The 19,950-nt window shown below is 30.0% G+C and overlaps 1 protein-coding gene across 1 annotated transcript in view; it reads right to left on the reverse strand.

Annotated features, from left to right (window-relative positions):
* LOC129962784 (transient receptor potential-gamma protein-like) overlaps positions 1–19,950 on the reverse strand; it is an 84,709-nt gene that overhangs the window by 11,676 nt on the left and 53,083 nt on the right. Inside the window, exons 9-11 of the mRNA XM_056076779.1 lie at positions 18,627–18,875; positions 17,547–17,742; positions 1,101–1,295 (exon numbers count right to left, since the gene is read on the reverse strand). Of these exons, the coding sequence (XP_055932754.1) occupies positions 1,101–1,295; positions 17,547–17,742; positions 18,627–18,875 (640 nt within the window). The remainder of the gene's footprint in view (positions 1–1,100; positions 1,296–17,546; positions 17,743–18,626; positions 18,876–19,950) is intronic.

The raw sequence follows: 19,950 nt of genomic DNA on the forward strand, positions 1-19,950 counted from the left end.
TAAATTAAAAATATTTATTAAAATTAGAGAATTATTTTAAATATGAAATTACTATAAGTATTACTATAAATATAAGTATTAATTTTTTGAGTTTTAAAACAGTGTAAAAATTACTTTATTTTGAGATAATAGTTTTGGAAAATGTAACTTAAAGGCACTTAAAGTTTCCATCCTTTTTAATAAATTTATTTAACTAAATTTTGGAATTTGAAAAGTTGACAGTGATGTTCCTCTTATTTTAAACAGCACGTCTAGTAATAATTCGTAGTAAAACTTGATTTGTATAAAATATAAACAAATACGCATTCCTTTCATAAACATAGATTAAATTAATATATTCCTTTATTTCAAATGGCAGTACACTTTATTACAACATAACCGAATGAAATCTGATTTTGTAAGTATATAATAGAAGTATATAATCTCAAAGTATAAAATAAAAAGACAAAATTTAAAAAATAATTAAGAGAAAAGTTTGAATATTAAAAAGTACCATTAACATTTTGAAAATTAAAAATGAAAATGATTCCTCAAATTTTTATATCCATCCTCAAAGAATTTAACCAAATAAGATGAATATATTTACAAAATAATTTATGATTAAAAGCATAAATTTTTCTTCATTTATAAGTTTGAGCTGTAAAAATATGAAATACAGAAAACTCATTTTTAGAAATTTAAAAAAGAATTCCCAGCATAGGGATAAAATTAAAAATAAAACATTCCTCCAATTCGATTTGTTTGAAATTTGAATTAAGCATAGTTTTGAAGTACTAAAAACTTTGAAACTAAAATAAATTTGTTTGTTGATGTTTTTACTATTTTAAAATACTTAAAACTACCTTGTTTGCAGTTTAAACTAATTTGTCTAGTTAGATAATATAGTGCATAATAAATAAAACGGCATAATTGAATACAAGACAGAGGAAAAAGAAAAAAAAAAAACTTTTTAAACGCACATTAAAGAAGAATCAACTATGACTTAAATTAAGATAGTAAAATTGTCACACAACCCAGTTTTAAATTATAATTTATCAAGTTAATTCTATGTCATAATGATGTTGACAACCACTCCATTCTGAAGCATGGGAATTAATTACCCTAATGGTCCTGAGATGTTCCTTGCGGGCAGCTCGCGAATTCGAGTGGAACTTGCGAAAGATCCAGCGGAGGAAATAGTAAACGCTCTTGGGGGTGGGGATGATGTTGAGTGGAGGGGGCACCGTCCCACCGTCTTCGAAGCAGCTCATCCAGAGCTTGCAGCGGGCGAACTTCCACTCGGTGTCCGCCTGCTCCTGTAAAGGAAAAATCGAACATCGGTTAAATTTATTACAATAACATCCATTTTGAAACAGTAGTAGGGCTATTTTTGGATAATGTTCGAAATTTTGAATCATTGCCAAATGACGAGAATGATGTCTGAGCTAGTATCTTCTACTTCACACCAGCTATAGGGCATTGGGCGTAGACGGATTTAGCGTGCACCAGTTCGATTACATGGTGATTCATTGGTTGAATTGAATTTCTAATCTGGGAGCCTTCAATGATCAAATAGGGACTTACCAAATACCATCAATGAAATCGTGATTACCCACGGTTGAATTCGACATTGAAGCCAACTGTGAGAATAAACGTAGTTTCAAAAAGGAAGAGCTTCTAAATATGTATTTACCGAATTTTCAAGGTTCACAGCAAACCTGATTTTCAGTTAACAAATTCTACTACGAAAAGTTTCTAGTTAATTGACTCTGAAAATACATATTCACAAAATTCTATAGATGGAACTTCACCATTAAATTTTAAAAGTAGGAAATATATACAATATATTAGTTTTGCAATTCTATAAGAAAATCGTTTATCTCTTTTCTCAAAAGTACCTCATAACCTTTTTATTTTGTCGTAAACGAAGTACACGTCGATGAAGTAATGTTAAAGAAATTAAGCTCTTATTTCGATGAGTTTTACAAGTGAAACCATCATAAGTTGAAAAAAATTGTTTGCCTGAGAACACGATAAATGTATCAGCAGTACGTCTACATCTTCATCTACATATGTCCTTATAGAAAAGGTAACTAGAAAGCACAAACAAACTTGATAAATAAAATTCAGCGTATAATATTATAATTAAGATTATATTCATTTAAATATTATATTTTGGATAAAAGTCGGTAAATAGGTTGCTTGTTTGATGGTCTATAGATATCTTTGCGTTGAAGACGTTAATTCAATTACTAAGAGTGCCTCCCTGAAATTTTTTCGAATACTTTTCCATAATTTTCTATTCCCCTTCTCCTACATCAATTATGGAACTTGGCTATGACCGCTAATATTTTGCAAGGCGTTGATGAAAGATGGTTATGAAATATAGATATTTCGCGTAAATTTAGTATTTTTGAAGAATTAATCGTGAGAATATGCATTTTGGTTGTCTTTTTGCAGAATTAATCGGGAGAATATTCATTTTGGTTGTCTTTTTGCAGTATAAATCATGAGAAAATGCATTTTGGTTGTCTTTTTGCAGAATTAATTGTGGGAATATGCATTTTGGCTGTCTTTTTGCAGAATTGATCGTGAGACTATGCATTTTGGATGTCTTTTTGCAGAATTAATCGTGATAATATGCATTTTGGTTGTCTTTTTGTAGAATTAATCGGGAGAATATGCATTTTTATCGACTTTACGCGAACCGATTCAAAAATTGACCTATTTCGGAAAAAAGATACCAAAAACTGACATGCTGTTCAGTTGTAATTGTTGTTACCTTATAAACTTTGATTAAGAAGGTTAGGTAGCCTTGTAAACCTTGGTTGGTGATCTTGTAACTACAATTGTAATCACGAGATAAACTACCGATTTTAATTAAGTCATTGCGTTTATGAATTGTGTTTACATGCATGTGAAAGTACAGATCGACAGATGCTCAACCATTTGACAAATTTGGTTCAAAATTCCACACGAATGTATATTTTAGATGCTAAACCGGTATACCAAATTTTATTTACCTAGCGTTTTGTATTTTCTAGTTATTGAGATTTCTTGTACTCAACAAGCCAGACAGACATCCGTAAATATATTTCATTCAAACTTTAAAAGCAAACTTCATCTATATATCCCAAAGCGGTGTTGAGTTATTTTGTTCATAGAAAGACATATATAATCCCAAAAATACGTTTTTCGGATTTAGGGAACATGGCTATTCAACACAATCTAGTGTTCGAATTTTTTGTTCATAGAAAGACATATATAATGCCAAAAATACGTTTTTCGAATTTAGGGAACATGGATATTCAACACAATCTAGTGTTCGAATTTTTTGTTCATAGAAAGACATATATAATGCCAAAAATACGTTTTTCGAATTTAGGGAACATGGATATTCAACACAATCTAGTGTTCGAATTTTTTGTTCATAGAAAGACATATATAATCCCAAAAATACGTTTTTCGAATTTAGGGAACATGGATATTCAACACAATCTAGTGTTCGAATTTTTTGTTCAAAGAAAGACATATATAATGCCAAAAATACGTTTTTCGGATTTAGGGAACATGGCTATTCAACACAATCTAGTGTTCGAATTTTTTGTTCATAGAAAGACATAGATAATCCAAAAAATACGTTTTTCGAATTTAGGGAACATGGATATTCAACACAATCTAGTGTTCGAATTTTTTGTTCAAAGAAAGACATATATAATGCCAAAAATACGTTTTTCGAATTTAGGGAACATGGCTATTCAACACAATTTAGTGTTCGAATTTTTTGTTCATAGAAAGACATATATAATGCCAAAAATACGTTTTTCGGATTTAGGGAACATGGCTATTCAACACAATCTAGTGTTCGAATTTTTTGTTCATAGAAAGACATATATAATGCCAAAAATACGTTTTTCGGATTTAGGGAACATGGCTATTCAACACAATCTAGTGTTCGAATTTTTTGTTCATAGAAAGACATATATAATGCCAAAAATACGTTTTTCGGATTTAGGGAACATGGCTATTCAACACAATCTAGTGTTCGAATTTTTTGTTCATAGAAAGACATAGATAATCCAAAAAATACGTTTTTCGAATTTAGGGAACATGGATATTCAACACAATCTAGTGTTCGAATTTTTTGTTCAAAGAAAGACATATATAATGCCAAAAATACGTTTTTCGAATTTAGGGAACATGGCTATTCAACACAATTTAGTGTTCGAATTTTTTGTTCATAGAAAGACATATATAATGCCAAAAATACGTTTTTCGGATTTAGGGAACATGGCTATTCAACACAATCTAGTGTTCGAATTTTTTGTTCATAGAAAGACATATATAATGCCAAAAATACGTTTTTCGGATTTAGGGAACATGGCTATTCAACACAATCTAGTGTTCGAATTTTTTGTTCATAGAAAGACATATATAATGCCAAAAATACGTTTTTCGGATTTAGGGAACATGGCTATTCAACACAATCTAGTGTTCGAATTTTTTGTTCATAGAAAGACATATATAATGCCAAAAATACGTTTTTCGGATTTAGGGAACATGGCTATTCAACACAATCTAGTGTTCGAATTTTTTGTTCATAGAAAGACATATATAATGCCAAAAATACGTTTTTCGGATTTAGGGAACATGGCTATTCAACACAATCTAGTGTTCGAATTTTTTGTTCATAGAAAGACATATATAATGCAAAAAATACGTTTTTCGGATTTAGGGAACATGGCTATTCAACACAATCTAGTGTTCAAATTTTTTGTTCATAGAAAGACATATATAATGCCAAAAATACGTTTTTCGGATTTAGGGAACATGGCTATTCAACACAATCTAGTGTTCGAATTTTTTGTTCATAGAAAGACATATATAATGCCAAAAATACGTTTTTCGGATTTAGGGAACATGGCTATTCAACACAATCTAGTGTTCGAATTTTTTGTTCATAGAAAGACATATATAATGCCAAAAATACGTTTTTCGAATTTAGGGAACATGGATATTCAACACAATCTAGTGTTCGAATTTTTTGTTCAAAGAAAGACATATATAATGCCAAAATACGTTTTTCGAATTTAGGGAACATGGATATTCAACACAATCTAGTGTTCAAATTTTTTGTTCATAGAAAGACATATATAATGCCAAAAATACGTTTTTCGGATTTAGGGAACATGGCTATTCAACACAATCTAGTGTTCGAATTTTTTGTTCATAGAAAGACATAGATAATGCCAAAAATACGTTTTTCGAATTTAGGGAACATGGCTATTCAACACAATCTAGTGTTCGAATTTTTTGTTCATAAAAAGACATATATAATGCCAAAAATACGTTTTTCGAATTTAGGGAACATGGCTATTCAACACAATCTAGTGTTCGAATGTTTTGCTCATAGAAAGACATATATAATGCCAAAAATACGTTTTTCGAATTTAGGGAACATGGCTATTCAACACAATCTAGTGTTCGAATTTTTTGTTCATAGAAAGACATATATAATGCCAAAAATACGTTTTTCGAATTTAGGGAACATGGCTATTCAACACAATCTAGTGTTCGAATTTTTTGCTCATAGAAAGACATATATAATGCCAAAAATACGTTTTTCGGATTTAGGGAACATGGCTATTCAACACAATCTAGTGTTCGAATTTTTTGCTCATAGAAAGACATATATAATCCCAAAAATACGTTTTTCGAATTTAGGGAACATGGATATTCAACACAATCTAGTGTTCGAATTTTTTGTTCATAGAAAGACATATATAATCCCAAAAATACGTTTTTCGAATTTAGGGAACATGGATATTCAACACAATCTAGTGTTCGAATTTTTTGCTCATAGAAAGACATATATAATCCCAAAAATACGTTTTTCGAATTTAGGGAACATGGATATTCAACACAATCTAGTGTTCGAATTTTTTGTTCATAGAAAGACATATATAATGCCAAAAATACGTTTTTCGGATTTAGGGAACATGGATATTCAACACAATCTAGTGTTCGAATTTTTTGCTCATAGAAAGACATATATAATCCCAAAAATACGTTTTTCGAATTTAGGGAACATGGATATTCAACACAATCTAGTGTTCGAATTTTTTGTTCATAGAAAGACATATATAATGCCAAAAATACGTTTTTCGGATTTAGGGAACATGGCTATTCAACACAATCTAGTGTTCGAATTTTTTGTTCATAGAAAGACATAGATAATGCCAAAAATACGTTTTTCGAATTTAGGGAACATGGTTATTCAACACAATCTAGTGTTCGAATTTTTTGTTCATAGAAAGACATATATAATGCCAAAAATACGTTTTTCGGATTTAGGGAACATGGCTATTCAACACAATCTAGTGTTCGAATTTTTTGTTCATAGAAATACGTATATAATGCCAAAAATACGTTTTTCGAATTTAGGGAACATGGATATTCAACACAATCTAATGTTCGAATTTTTTGAGGATTACAATACTTCTTCTATAATTCGTATTCGGGAAAGTAAAAATGGCGATATTTGATGCATGGCACGTGGTCTTGCCATCAAAATTTAAATTCGTATAAAATTATTATAAAAGATAAAATCAAAATCCATACTTAGTTTTCTGCATTGTACTAAGAAGCAGCAAATGCCTCATATTCTAGAAATGCACAAGAAAGCTGGGGAGAGAATACTTCTTTAGTTTAAAGTTCGATTCGTTGATTGCATAAATCTAAAAGCACGAAGGATCGAATTTTAAACTAGTAAGGATTTAGATAATTTTAGAAAGTTTTGAAGTACTGCTAGTTACCTGATATTACCTCATTTTATTTTACAAATAAAAAAAATTCAAAGTAAGTTCAGAAGCTAAATCTTTCATACTTTTGAAATATGAGGATGCGCGCAAAGCAAATATAAAAGCTCGAAATCATTTCAAGGAGAAAAAAATTATGAAATATAGTTGATGCACAAGAAAAGCAATCCCGAATAAAATGTTCCTCAGCAAAGGTTATTTTGGGGAGGGTGGAACACATTCTTGATTTCCATAGCGTCCCTCTGGTGACTGAAATGGCGAGCAACGGAAAGCAAAAGCAGCCTTAGTGACTGAAATCTGCTCTAGCTCTAAGAAATAACATTTTTTCACTGCATATCTTTTCCACAACGAGGGCTTTTGAAAAAAGCCAAGAAAAACATTTCTCTGAAAATAAACCTATTTTGTAAAAGGAAAGTTTATTCCGTAGGGAATGACGAGGATTCTTTTTCTGACAATCAGAAATTCTTTCTTTATGTAAACAGCAACGACACACTGGATATGAAAACTGCCTCGGCGCTCCCAAATATTTAAGCAAGCGAAGCAAGAAAGCGACAGTATAAATCTGTTTTTAATCTTTCCAGTTAAAATAGGATGAATATATTTAATAGTTTGCGTGTTTCTATTTCAAAATTTATTACATATTTTAGATATTTAATTGTTTTAATGGTATGGAAGATTAAACTTTAATTTTAAAATTGGATAAAACTTCCAAAATTCTAAAGGGCATTTTTTTTTATTTTCCGAAGAACGTGATTAGAGAAAATTAAGTGATTTTTTTCCTGCATAAAAATATGTGCAAATATGAATACTTATCGACATAATTGTCATGAAGACATAATCATCATCGAACAGACACATTCATATACAAAATATTCTAAGAGGCATTTTTTTTTCATTTTCTGAAGGACTATAAAAAAGACTTGATTGTAGAAAAAAATTATTTTTTTTACCATAAAAATATGTGCAAATACGATTACTTATCGACATAATCGTCATGAAGATATAATCATCAGCTGACAGACACATTCATATACAGAAAATTCTAAGGGGGCATTTTTTTTTTATTTTCTGAAGGACTATAAAAAAAAACTTGGTTTTAGAAAAAAGATTTTTTTCTGCCATAAAAATATGTGCAAATATGATTACTTATCGATATAATCGTCATGAAGACATAATCATCATCGAACAGACACATACATATACAGAACATTCAAAGGGAGATTTTTTTTTTTCATTTTCTGAAGGACGATAAAAAAAGGACTTGATTAGAGAAAATGATTTTTTTTTCTACCGTAAAATTATGTAAAACATGATTACTTTTCGTCACAATCATCATCGCTCAGGCACTTGTCTTATCGATATGTCATGTTGCCGATTCCCTTTTTGAAAAACATTTTCCGGAATTGATCAGTTAGCGAGAAAATTACTCATGGTTGGTTCTTGTTTTTACTGCTAAAAACAAGATTGAGCTCGTCAAATCATAATTTATGCCTTAAGGAAGAATCTCGTGTTCGTTCCCTAGAAATGTGGCAGGAACGATGGAATCTTTTAAAGAAACAGCGTTGAAATTTTCTATTCGTACTTTGGGTCGAAATTAATTGCAATTGTTCCATTTCAAAATTTAATCATTCATCACAGGACACGGACACTTAGAGATTATCTTTAATGGTTCTGTTTAGGTTCTCACGTTTTGATACGGCGGCAAAAGTGATTCTCACAATTATATACTGTTTTTCAAAATCTTTCTTTTCAATAAATTTCAGTGTAGACCTGATGTCAAAATCTTTCTTTTCAATAAATTTCAGTGTAGACCTGATGTTAAAATCTTTCTTTTCAATAAATTTCAGTGTAGACCTGATGTCAAAATCTTTCTTTTCAATAAATTTCAGTGTAGACCTGATGTCAAAATCTTCCTTTTCAATAAATTTCAGTGTAGACCTGATGTCAAAATCTTTCTTTTCAATAAATTTCAGTGTAGACCTGATGTCAAAATCTTTCGTTTCAATAAATTTCAGTGTAGACCTGATGTCAAAATCTTTCTTTTCAATAAATTTCAGTGTAGATCTGATGTCAAAATACTGTTCCAAATAAAAAAAAAAGACGTGGTACAGAGATTCCATACAAATGAATGCCTAATATCACCTTTGTCTAAGATTGATTTCAAATGCCTTTTAGCCATTAAGATATTAATTGTGGAATTTTTCAGCAGACTTTATGCGTGAATCTTACTATTTCTTATTTTTTTTCTTTCTATATTCTATATTCTGCCTTAAGTCGTTAGTTTTTATTAAATAGTAAGATCATCGACCAGTTTCCTCCAGTGGCTTCATAATAATAATAATAATGAATGAATGCAGTGATCAACGTTGTTGGGGGTGTAATGAACCTACCGAAATATTTCTATTCTAATGGAGGATTGAAAGGGATTCACTGAAAAGAAATAAAGATTTTGACAACATACGAAGTAATTAATCGAAGGATCAAGGTGATAGAAGTATTGCTTCTAGTATTGGAAGTGAAGATCACTTAATCCTTTATTTACCGACGGTACTTGAAAGTACCATTTAAGCCAATAAGACTAACAGTATTTTCTAACAGTATTTGAAGGAACAAAAGGAATGCATTTCTAATAGGGAGCAGCAGACATCAATTAAAAATAACAAAAATCCTTTATTATTAATTTAATTAATTTATTTTACTAATTATAAAGTTTTTTTCTTCTTCCTGAGTTTATACTGTATCAAATCTTAATTAATGGTTCAAAAATAAATTTGAAAAATTGATGGTAAAATAATTCGGTAAATAAAGGGTTAAAATTAGGGATTGCAATACCGGACCAAAATTTCAATACCGGTATTCAGTATTTTTTAGATCTTAATACCGGGATACCGGTTTTAATACTAGTATTAGAAATTTTAGAAAAAGAAAGAAAACACGGGTATTTCTTTGTTTTATTTGCCAGTTTTATAAGAGAGAGTAAATATCACAAAAAATAATTTTGTAACTTATAAATTATAACAGTATATAAAGAATCACAAAAAAGTGTAAATATCTCTATTCAGTCTGTGGTACTATTACAAATTTCTGAAATGTGATCTTAAAAAACATAATGCATCAATTATACTTTTATTAAGCCTGAAAAGTAATTCTGTGTAAAAATTACCAGCTGTCGAAAACGCTCTTTCAGCATCTACGCTAGTTGGTGGTACTGTTAGCAATGTGCGATATACTTTTTCCAAATATTTACCTCTAAATCCCTTATCTTCAAATAAATCGATTTCTCGTCGGATGGTTTTGGATATAGCTGATTTCTGTATTGTATTTTGGTTCGTTGTTTTCTTTTTTTATTTATCGCTAATTCTAATTTTTGTTCAAGAGACAATTCTTTTTCACTATCGACATTAGTGTCATCATGATCTTCGATAACTGAACCGAATTCTAAATATGGATAAGTTTATGGGTAAAAAATTTTAAGAAAATTTACTATAAACTTGATCATATTTGAATTGGCTAGTCTCTTTTCTTCTTTTTCATTTTCATTTGTAAATTCATTTTAATTATGTAAATATCATAAGACATTTTTTATTTCGGTATGCCTCTTCTGTGCGATTTTTCAACGTAATATATAATTCTTCAGATACTAATGTGTGCTGTTCTTTCAGTGACTGCAACCAACCTAAAATTTATTGTTGCATTAGCTGTTAATAAATTAGAATCTCTCCGACATAATGCCTCAATAGTCAGTTTTATTGGAAATAGAACTGATGCAGTTCTGAATATTAAGCCGACTTCACTATCTGAAAAATTAATTTACAGGTTTAAGTCGATTATTGCTTTTTGGATTGGATTTCTCAGTTTCAAAAGTCTTTCCATCATTAGGAGTAAACTTTTCCAATATGTTTTGGAATCTAATATTAACATACATTCTGTTTTATTTTCAGTTAGTATATATTTTAGTAATATGCCATTTTTTTATAGGGGAACGTTTAAATATCTTAACGATTTTTCGAACTTTATAAATTATAGGGAGCAATTCTTGATGGGTTAATATTTCATATTCTTCTTCAACAATTACATTGTCATTATCTTCATTGTCAATATTACTCTCACTCTTGCTCTCTTCAAAGTTGAAATCCGAAGTTTCTATATACACAGTATTTGGATTCTTCCGTTCTTTAATATTTTGGTTTATTATATCTATTACTCCTAATTGAATTCCATGAGCATAGCACAATTACTGATTTGCATCAATCAACTTTTCAATTTTTTTCATAACTGTTGCTCCATTAGTCGTTATGGTTACAACATCTTCTTTCAGGGATAATCCATATTTCGCTAATTTAGATTTAAGCAATTAATTAAGCCATTAATTAGCTTATTCATTTCGCCCGTTAGGGAGACATAAAAACAAAAACGTATACTATTTTGCTATGTAGGCGATCCTTCAACAATAGTGGAGACAATTTTAAAAATTTCTAGTAAATACCGAAAAACCGGTATTTAAACTTGTGAATACCGGTATTACCAAATTGTATTAATGGCTCAAAATACCGGTATTCGGTATCCCGGTATACCGGTATTGCAATCCCTAGTTAAAATAAGCGCTTCCTAATCAATTCGTTGGCACCTGGAATGTTGAAGTGTTAATCCGGAAAACCGAATGGCATCACGAAGAATGTTTCTGGACGGATTAGGTATATCTTGCAGTTTATGAAAAGAGTCTCAATCATTTCAAGAGATTTTAAAATATTTCTTTTCATATCGATTTCAAATTACTGTTAGAAGTTCGCTATATATAGACACAAGATAAGGTTGATCGACGTTAGACAGAAATTTATCAAAATTTAGAAACTCCGTGACTCTAGGCTTGCCTAATATGCAGTTGAAACATGAGACGAACATAATTAAAATTTTCCAATGCTAATTTGCTATCAATTTCAATGTTTACTGAGGAAAGAATTTAACAGAAATTTTAGTATAGACGAATCCCAAAGGAAAGTCACAATAAAAAAAGATAAGTGTAAGTTATAAGAATTTGCGAGAAAAGAATAATAAAAATGAGAGATATATTTTAATAGTTTTACAATTTATTTATATGATTATCAATTATTTAAAATTAAATTTTGATTCCATGCAAGTGGTGGCATCTGGGAGCGATTTAAGAAAATTTTATTGCAAGATTCCACAACATTTAGAATGAGAATTATGAATTAAAATCTAAAATTAAAATAAGTTAAATCGTCTTTTTAATGTACAATAATCAAAGAGAGATATAAAAAAATTATTTTTAATAAATTTAACTAAATAATTCGAAGTAAATGGAATGATATTTATTATTCACTTCAAAAATTATTCTGTATGATTTGATGATGATGAAAAAACAGAAAAATCTTGCTAAGTATTGCATATACAAAACTTGAATTGAGCGCATATGTAATAATAGAATTAATTTAGTATCTGTTAACTAGATGGCGTCACATGACAGGAATTTTTTTTACTATTTCGGGAAGCATTTTTTTAACATGAAAACACCAGTTTTTATAGAATATTAATTAAGAAATGGTTCAGAAGTTAATTGTATTAAGCTTACAAATGAGGTAATATTTCTGCTTGTTAAAAATTTGTGAAGATTATCTTTCTCCCGTTATATACATATATGCATATACAGAATGTTTGCGCTCTGATTTATTAACCATTAAGTGCTAAGTAAATAGAAACAAATAACATGTAGCCAAATAGATACCTGCTTTTGTTTCTATTTAAAAAAAATTCACATGACTGTTCCAAAGGTTAACAATGAATATTAGGATATTCATTTTTAAATGCTTATAGATAAAAATGTGTAGTAAAGACTAATTGATTATAATAAAGGTACAAGAATTAGATTGAAATTGAACATTTGGAAAAGATACCAGGACCGTTGTTGTATGAATAGTTCTACAATTAAAAGTACAATCAAATACTTTTTTTTTTTTTGCTTTGTAAAATATATATTGGTGTAAAAGCGATCTATATTTTTATTTCCGAATTTTATAATATGATTTGAGTTACTGAGATATTGTTCAACTTATAGTGTAACCATTCAGCAAATTTTAATTTTTTTTAAAACTTCAAGAAAAAAAATATTTTAACATTTTTAAAATAATTTTCTTGAATTATAAGCAGCTATTCAAAATGCATATTTTTTTATATTTTTTTTGTAAGAAAAAATGAAAAGTCATGCAATGTATTGTTGACACATAATTTAACGATTTATCCAACTATTTGGACTGAAACTCTAAGTTTAAGATTATTAAACAGAGCAAATGGTAATTCACTCAAAAATGTCAAATTCAATATTTGGAATGGGAAAAGAAACGTAAAATCGAATTAATTATCAAGACTATTGTTTACATAAGAATATTGAGTAGTTCTAATTAAGTTTAATACTTCAAGAATTTTGATTTTATTTTGAATTATTTTTTTTATTTTTTTGAAAACAGTTATCGCGGTAGAGGTATATTAATTGAAAAAGGCTGACGGACAAATTGTGAAATTATACTCGTTCCTTTTACTTTTTGAAATCTATCCGCCCCAAAAGTTTCTTAAATTAAAAATTTTTATGAGTTAAATTTCGACATGGGAATGAAGGAGCTGCATATTTAATCATGTAAAATGATGATGAAAGACACGATATGTTATATAAAGTATGAATATTTAATCATATGGAAAGAATGAAAACGTTTGTAGTGTCTGAAGTCTTTGCAGAAATTAAAATCTGCTAAGCATACACAGACAAGATGTTTTTAAATGAGATCTTGCGTTAGCAAAAGTAATACATGTAATTAAAAATAAATAAATAAAAATAGTTTTAAAAAACTTTAATAAATTCACAAAAAAAAGCAGAATTAAAAAAAATTCTGCTTTTTTATTTATTTATTTTCTACTTTTTTTTAACTTTTCAATTCTACTACTTTTCAATTTTATACTACTTTTTTTTTTCTAATTTTTCTATTTTCTACTTTTCTACTTCTATTTTTTTTCTACTTTTCAATTTTAACTATTTTATAATTCATCCTTCTAAACAGCATTTTCTGTCAAATTCCTAACCTGGTGGCACCAGTGGTATGGAATAAATTTTATTGAACTTGATCAATCAACTAATTATCAAGATCTGAAAATATAAAGATAATGGTAACTAATACTCAATGGTTGATTATTAACAGCCACGGTACAACCCTTTCCGTGGGAAGCGCGTACAGCCATCTAGAAGGGGAAAGCTGACCTCCACCAATTTTGTATTCATCAGGGTGACGAGAACCAACCACCATATCGGAAAATCCTCATCGTCATTTCTGAGGTCACCCCAATTTGAACAAAGGAGTGAAGGATCGCCATATTATTTCTCTCCATCTTACTGAAGGATTGCTAAACACGTAATAATTGGAAGAAGCATTAATGATTGCCCATCAATATATATATATATAAACAAAAGTATTAAAATCAAGTTAATAGGAAAAAAAAAGCAAATAAAAATTAAGCCAAAAAAATATAAAAAAGAATCCGGCTTGAAGACTTTTTCAAGGGTCACCCCCAGGCAGGGATTCAAAGAAAGGGATTTTTTCTGTGAAGGAAATGCAGACATTAGTCTAATAATGATTCCTCGTGACCCGAAAATCCCCTGAAATTAGGCCCAAGAGATATACCATTTTAACAGAAAAGAAAAAACAAAACAACAAATTAGAAGAAAATAACCACTACTAAGTAAAAAAGCAATAACAAAAATAACAGTAAAAACAAAAAATACCATAAAATAGCAATAAAGGAGAAACGAAAAGGCAAGCACATACCATCTGCAGTCAAGGAAATTTTAAGCTATCGATTGTGATTCCTGCTTTTTTAAAAACACTAACGGTAAAAAAGCTAACGGTAAATTAGGTAAAAAATTGTAGGCTCCCAGCGCCATCTATTGAGTGATCTAATATGCAAGGAAAGTTCTATTTTTATTTAAGCCAAAGGATTAATCCCAAACCATACCTTGTTTCGTTAAAAAATTGACATTACAGTAATTTCTAGGAAATTTATTTTTAATGAGGTTGTTTGATGCTTTCTTTTTAGTTTCGTTTCAAACTATTTCTTACTTTAGATTGGTTACTTTATATATATATATATATATATATGAATTATAGGAGAGTTTGGTCGAATTTGGATTATCATCTATATTGAATGAATATCATTATCTCAATTGAATTCAACACTTAATCCATAAAATAGTAAACTTGCGTTGCAGCGATTCAAATGTGTTTTGTGAAATAATGTTTTAAAGAAAGTGGCGTTACGATATTAAAATCCAGAACATCTACATATAATCAAATGAATATTTTAATATAAGGAGCATCGTTGTTATGTTTTCTTTCCTACTAAGTTGCAAAAGTCCGTTATATTCTCAATCAGCAATATCTCTTGTTTGGCTGCAACTTATTTTTAATTTAAGATCAGTAAAATAAAGTAAAGCCAGATAAAGTTTTTATTATTTTGAAAAAGGTGGAATAGACCACAAACAATTGTATTAGATGGACAGTATAAATCAATGAAACTACTATCTTGAATTTTAGAAATATCCTAGAAAGCAATTATAACCCCTAAAAGTAATAAATTGAAAGCGAAATAAGAAAAACCTGTAAAATGAGATTAAAGATTTCAAATATTGATGAACTATGAAGAAAAGAATTAAAAATACTTGAGTTCGTATTATATATGAAAAACAAAGCATTTTAAAGAAACAGTAAAGTGTATAAAATGCTTAATTTAATCCTTTAGTAATCGAATTATTTTACCATCAAATTTTTAAATTTATTTTTGTATCGTTAGTTAAGTTTTGGTGCAGAATAAACTCAGGAAGAAAAGAACTTTTTTAATTTATTAAATTAATAATGAGAGATTTTTAATGTTACTTTTAGTTGATATCTACTGCTTTTTATTGGAAATACGTTCTTGTTCTTTGAAATGCTGTTAGAAAAATTAGTCACATTGTGAAGATATCAGCCGGATTTAAAAGGTACTTTAATCGTCGGCAAATAACGAGTTAAGCTGACATGGTGGGGTGTTATGAAAGTGAGAGCCAGAGTGTATGCGAGTGAGTGATCGAAAGACTGTTTTGATCCAATATGTGGAAGGAATTTCATTAACTGATTGGAGATACGATTTTTAATTCTATTTTTCTGATTTAAATTGTATTTCATAAAATAAATGTAAATTATATTATTTTTAATATAAATAAGTTGCTAAAATATCAACATACTTTGATTAAAAATGCTTCTATTTTATAGTAAATTCTCTGTTATTATTATCTGTAGTTGTGACTTATGGCACTTTACAAGCCCGCTGACAGTTGTCTGTCAGCAATTTAAGCCAAGTGAGCATCTCTTGTTTTTTCAGTAACGCCAACTAGGACTTAGAGTATGGCTTAGCTACTCACGCGTCACAACCCTTTTTACGAGACGGTCTTCATTCAAGTTTTTCATTCACAAATCGTAATTTAGATCTGAATCAGAGAACGATCACCTATGAACCAGAACCCCCAGTGGTATTACTCTCGACATGGAGGACTTTGTTACCACGACAGATTTATACGTGCACCAATCACCACCCACACGGAAAGTCTTCGACCTGCGGGGTTCAAACTCGCAACCTAAGGGATGCGAGTCTAACGTCCTACCAAGGTTATTCCGGCGTTATTATTATCTAAAATCACTATTTGAACTGTGCGTAAGTTCTATAAATAATGCCTCAAGAACTTCTTCAAACAAATATTCCATTTTTAAGAAATATAATACTAATGCCTTTAGTTGGATACTGATAGCAGCATTTGGAGCATAAACATATTTATTTGGGAACTAAAATTGAATGGTTGTCTAAAAACAAGTGTTATGTGAAGGGAAAATATAAGATGAGCGAAAATGCCTACCATAATTTCAAAGTGTTTAGGTATATATTGTGTGTTGTACTCTCTGCATTTATTTGAAAGCTATTTGTGTCATAATGTAATAATAAATGCAAGTTTTTAATACCAGCATTGCAAGTGTTTAGCATATGCTCTTTTTGATCACAGCATTAATTATAAACATTCTGTAGCAAATTTCTGTTATTTATCGTATGCATTATTACTAAGTTTTAACCAGCTGACTGAATTCAATATTTGAACTTTTCTTGCGCGCGTGTGTGTGATATGTATCTCACAAATGATTACAGCAATATGGTTTAACAGAGTAAGGCTTCGAAATTCGAAATCAGGGCATTTATTTTCACTTATTCTTTATGATTTATTCAAATATTTACCATTGTGTAGTATAAATGTTTAATCATAAACAACAAGTTGTCAAAAATAAGTTAGAAACTGGACTGGTGTTCACATAGTTTCAAAGTAATTATTAAGACACTATAAGTAACCATATTAGTATTCACGGAGTTTCAAAAAGATTGCAAAAACACTATGGATAACCAGACTGGTGCTCACGCAGTTTCAAAGTAATTACTCAAACACTATGAGTAGTCAGACTGGTGTTCACAATTTCTAAATAAATGCTAAAACACTACGGGTAAACCAGATTATTGTTCACAGAGTTTCAAAGTAGTTACTAAAACACTATGGTTAACCAGACTGGTATCTCTGAGCTTCAAAGTAGTTACTAAAAAACATGGGTAAACGGTTGAAATAAAATTACATTATAGATACAAAAAGAATTAGAGACACGCATATTAAAAACTTACCGATATCATCTGGTAGGAGTGATTCATCATGGCTATGAGCAGGTTGAGCAGTACTACCACATTGATGACACAATAGGATCCGAACATGAGGAGGCCCCAGAAACGCGTGTAGGTTTGGATGCCCGTCAGTTCGAAGCTGTCCAAGTCAATGAGGCCAAAGCTCGCCCAGAACAGCGTCTGGGAAGACTCGAACAGACTAGAAAGAAGATCGAATGAGTAAATATTTCTAGGCTTTTCGTTCAAATATATCTGCAAAAATTATTTTGGGATAGTACAATCTTTCTCTGTTTCATCATTTAAGCAAAATACATTTTTAGTATTACTTTTTTTATGTTCAAAAAGTTCCGGAATATATTTTATTATGGAATAATTAATAAGATGTCAGTAAAATGTATCTGTATCTGAATACAGATAACTAAGCAATTTTATTGTCTTTGAAAAAGAGATATAAATGCAGATTACAAGTTTATGTTCGCTACTTCTTTCAAGGCCTTAGCCGTTTCATTCTTGGAAGTTGAAAACTTAGTCTCTTAACACATTTACTGCTAAGACTGAAGCCTGAAATTAAGATTACCTACCTAATTGGATGAGCCCTTCTGTGCTATCTTTTAATTATAGTAGAGAATGGAACATCTAATTATATAGATGATTTGGTGCAATTAGAACGTAGATGTGACCGACGGGTGATGTTCATGGCAATGAACGTATTAATTTCACAGTTTGCATCAAAAGAAAAGGTCACACAAGGTAAGATGAAGGTCTCAATTACTTTGACCTTGCTTTGGGCCACCTTTTCTTGTGTGACCAAAAAGGTTGTGGAAATTCCAGAACATGATATTGAAACAGGTCTCTGCACAAGAAAAAGGACTTATGAGTCACCGCATCAGCTCGATGGATCCCAATGACATAAAGTTTTGAATGCTTAAAGTCATACGCTATAAGTATTTGAAATGGATAAAAACTGTCATTGTCATATTTGAAAGATTTAAGAATTTCAGAATCTTTTAACTAGTATAAACCACTCGAATGTAGCATTTAAGGCAACACTTTCGGCACAGTATTTAACAATTGATTGCTTACTTGGAGAATCTCCTCCAGTTATGGCACGCTCCCTGCTGGACGGTTATTGAATCCTGATTTGAGAAGCACACCCTCTTCTCCATGTCGGAGTAGTACCACAAGAGCTGGTTCATGCCGCAAGCGAAGGCGAACAGCACCAGGGTATACACGAAGAAGAACTTGACAATATCAATCACCATCCTGCCCAGGCAGATCTGAAGGGGACCCAAGTGGGGGTTCACCGAGAAAATGTACACCAGCTTCAAGGAACTATGACAATAAAATCATTACAGTACATCATTAGGGAGAAGAAATGGATAGTAGCTGCACACTGAAATATGTTACTAAAAACAGATTTTGAAATTAATTTTTGACTAATCTTTTGTTTGGGTTAGATCAACTGATTAGTTAAGTTATTAAAAAGTATTTTTTTAAATAAATAAGAGCAATTCCATATAGGAAATTTTGTATTGTAATATATTTTCTTGGAAATTAAACACTCAAAGGTCAGGAAAATAGGTACGTCAATTATGTAATATATTTTTTTTTAGAAATTAAACACTCAAGGGTCAGGAAAATAGGTATGTCAATTAATTATTGGGAAAGATTAATCTTCAACTTTAATCTGAAGGAATTTCTCAAAACTTTGATAGATATCGCTACAAATGATAGAGTGAGTAGAAGGAAAATGTTTCAGTCACTCGTTTTCTTTTCCAATCTGTCTTCGAAACCATCATATTCAACCGAAAATCATAACTTTATAACTAAAAATGAGGAATCATGATCGATCAAAGTATAGCACTATTTCTGTAGAAAGTGTTTTCAATATTAAAAAATTGGATTTAAGCCTTCTAGAGCAATGATAAAAGATCTTATAAGAAAAATTGAATTCGCCAAATTTGGGTGAGTTTTTTTTTTTTTTTTGATTAGGGTGTTTTATTTTGTTACTTTAAATGTTCTAACTTTAAAATTATACTTTAAATTTCGTTTGCGTGCTGCTTTCAATGAAAGTATTTGTCGCTTTATCTGCAATGACTCAAAAGACATTTTAAATGTCGATTAATTAAATCTCAAACTATATTTGGCTTTGAAAATGCTGATATATAATAATATTCGGGAAATGAAGTATTATTTATGAAAATATCACCTGTCTAAAACGATTCTTGACAAACTACAACCGTGAATAATGCGAATAATTTTAACAATGATATGAATACGTCTTTTTATGGCCGTATTCTTATTATTGTCAAAATTAGAGAGTGTACTATAAAGAAATGCAACAAGCTTAATGGAAGCTGATGTTTTTTTCTAGAAGAAAATACGAAACGCAAACCACAAACGAGGC

Source organism: Argiope bruennichi, chromosome 3 (genome assembly GCF_947563725.1).
Source record: "Argiope bruennichi chromosome 3, qqArgBrue1.1, whole genome shotgun sequence".
In the NCBI taxonomy this organism is placed as follows: domain Eukaryota; kingdom Metazoa; phylum Arthropoda; class Arachnida; order Araneae; family Araneidae; genus Argiope; species Argiope bruennichi.